Source organism: Quercus robur, chromosome 9, assembly GCF_932294415.1.
Source record: "Quercus robur chromosome 9, dhQueRobu3.1, whole genome shotgun sequence".
Taxonomy (NCBI): Eukaryota; Viridiplantae; Streptophyta; class Magnoliopsida; order Fagales; family Fagaceae; genus Quercus; species Quercus robur.
Window position 1 is genome coordinate 40,721,917 of NC_065542.1, and position 2,158 is coordinate 40,724,074.

Consider the following 2,158-nt stretch of genomic DNA (forward strand, 5'->3'; position numbering starts at 1 on the left):
CTAAGAACTCGGAATAATGACTGCTGTGAAGTGCCTGCTCCAAAACTCGAAGGCACTAGGGCACAAGAAAGGCCGGACAGAAGTAGTGGACTCTAGGATAGTAGTGAAGTCATTGGGTATGTCCTGATCAAGTCCAAATTGCCTCTTCACTCTGTTGGCAGAATAATGAACATAGCAAATACCCTCATCAGTCAGATAAGGCAACCACCCAGCATTAGTGGCTGCTAAGTATATAATCCCCCTTCCATCAAAAGCAGTCAACATGGTAGTGGTCCCAATAGTGGCCATAAAAGGGTCCATAGCCAAATCAGCACAAGTGAATCCACTACTTAAATATCTATAAGCTCTCCAAGAAAAGCCAACTCCCTTATCAAAGAACTTTACAATAGGGTTCCCAAACGGCTTCAACCCAACCTAGTGATAAGCCAACGGAAAATCAGAAGTAAAACGGCCACAGAAATCAGTAATCACCTTTGAACAAGACTGGTATTTATCCTTGGCAAAGTAGACTGACTTGCACTTAGCCAAATGCCTAGCACAAAGCTCCCACAGCAGGTGCTGTAATATGGTACTGTGGGCAGAGGTAGTAACTATATGGCAGGAACCTGCCTGCCTCTCATCACTTTGCAGAATATCCAGTTGTACATACAAATGACCCAAAAACATAAGGGCCAATGGCAGACTCACTCCAGCAGAAATCTTTATGGCTAACCGAAAGTAAAGGGGTTTTACAACATAATGGGATGTGAACTAAAGATGAACTTACAAAGCCAAAACGTGACAAAGGCGGCATGGCAGATGGCGGTGGAAGCCTTGGAGAAAGCACCAACCCAGTGAGACAACTTTGCGTTCCCACTTATCCCTTTCTTCAACTCGACCTCCATGACCTCCTCCTCGGTGGAAAGCTCAATATCATTTGGGTCCGTATCACTGAGAATAGGTAGCAATAGTTGATTCGCCATATCCTCTAAGGTCACAGTGATCTTGTCGCAAGAAATAAGGAAGGTATGGGTGGCGCTACACCATCGACAGACTAAATGGCGAAGGTTGAACAAATCCCGATAGTCGGACAAACACCGGGAAGAAACGATGGCCTTCAACACGCTAGCCTGTTGTAATGCCGCCATAAAACCCATGTCGGACAACTCTGTGTCCACCTATTCTTTCCAACTCAAAGACGTACTCGACCCAAATTCGAAGAGAATGGGCATCAGTAGTGAAGTTCCTTGGTGGACGTCAAGGTCAGGAATGGAGGAAGCCAAAGGAGTCCAAGAAACTTCGATGTCGCGACGACAGATGGAAAGCCACACATGGCTCGACGGAGGAGGCAAGTAATCACCAGGTACTATAGGGAAATGGATGTGGGTATCATACCATTGGTCAATTAGAGGAGGGTGCTCACTACCAGGTTCGTGATCCCCTTCCTCCTCCTTGAAAGGGTCTGATTCGGAATGGGGAGCCTCGTCGCCCATGGTTTCAGCAGGCGAATCGTCGGTGGCAACCTTTTTCCCTTTACGGCTAGAAGAACTATCACCTTTCGCTGGTGACATTGTAGATGGATTGAACGGAGAAGATAATGGGTAACGAGGTTTTGGGAAGATGAGACGGTGAAGGAAAAGGAAAAGAAAAGGTTATGAGAGAATGATGAGAAAAAGAAAAATGAAGAGACTAAGGACAATAAAAGTGACGTGAAAGAAAGCAACGGGTTGGCCATCAAAAGAAGCATCATATTAATGAAGCTTAGGCTGTGTTCCAGAATAACTACTAAACTAGAAAATTCGAAGAGACAAATCTATTTATGGCAGGAAAGGAAACAAGGTGGGGCCTACTGTTTAAAAAAACCCGCGAAAATTATTACGTAAGTATTCGCATATGAATTGCAGGAACAATCCATATGCTCAGGGGCCTAAATGTTGATGACCACTTTTGACAAAGGGCCCAACAGCAAAAGAAACCCAACAATATAGAAAAGGTGGGAAAGGGAAAATAGTAAGGCAATAAGGAAGCAAGCCCAGTAGGATGAAATGACAGGATTGATAGCCAGCAGGCCCACAAGAATAAAAAGAGGTAAAAAGGGAGTAAATGGGCCGAGGAAGCCCAAGGAATGAAGTAGTAAGCCAATAGGAATAATAAGAGGTAAAAAAGAAGTAAACCAGCC

The 2,158-nt window shown here is 44.7% G+C and overlaps 1 protein-coding gene across 1 annotated transcript; it reads right to left on the bottom strand.

Moving 5' to 3' along the window:
- Window positions 1–1,136, bottom strand: LOC126701041 (uncharacterized). The gene is made up of 3 exons (XM_050399187.1): window positions 767–1,136; window positions 472–707; window positions 1–414 (listed from the first exon to the last, which is right to left on the bottom strand). Exons 1-3 carry the CDS (start codon window positions 1,134–1,136, stop codon window positions 1–3), a joined length of 1,020 nt encoding a protein of 339 aa, XP_050255144.1.
- Between the last annotated feature and the right edge of the window lie 1,022 nt (window positions 1,137–2,158).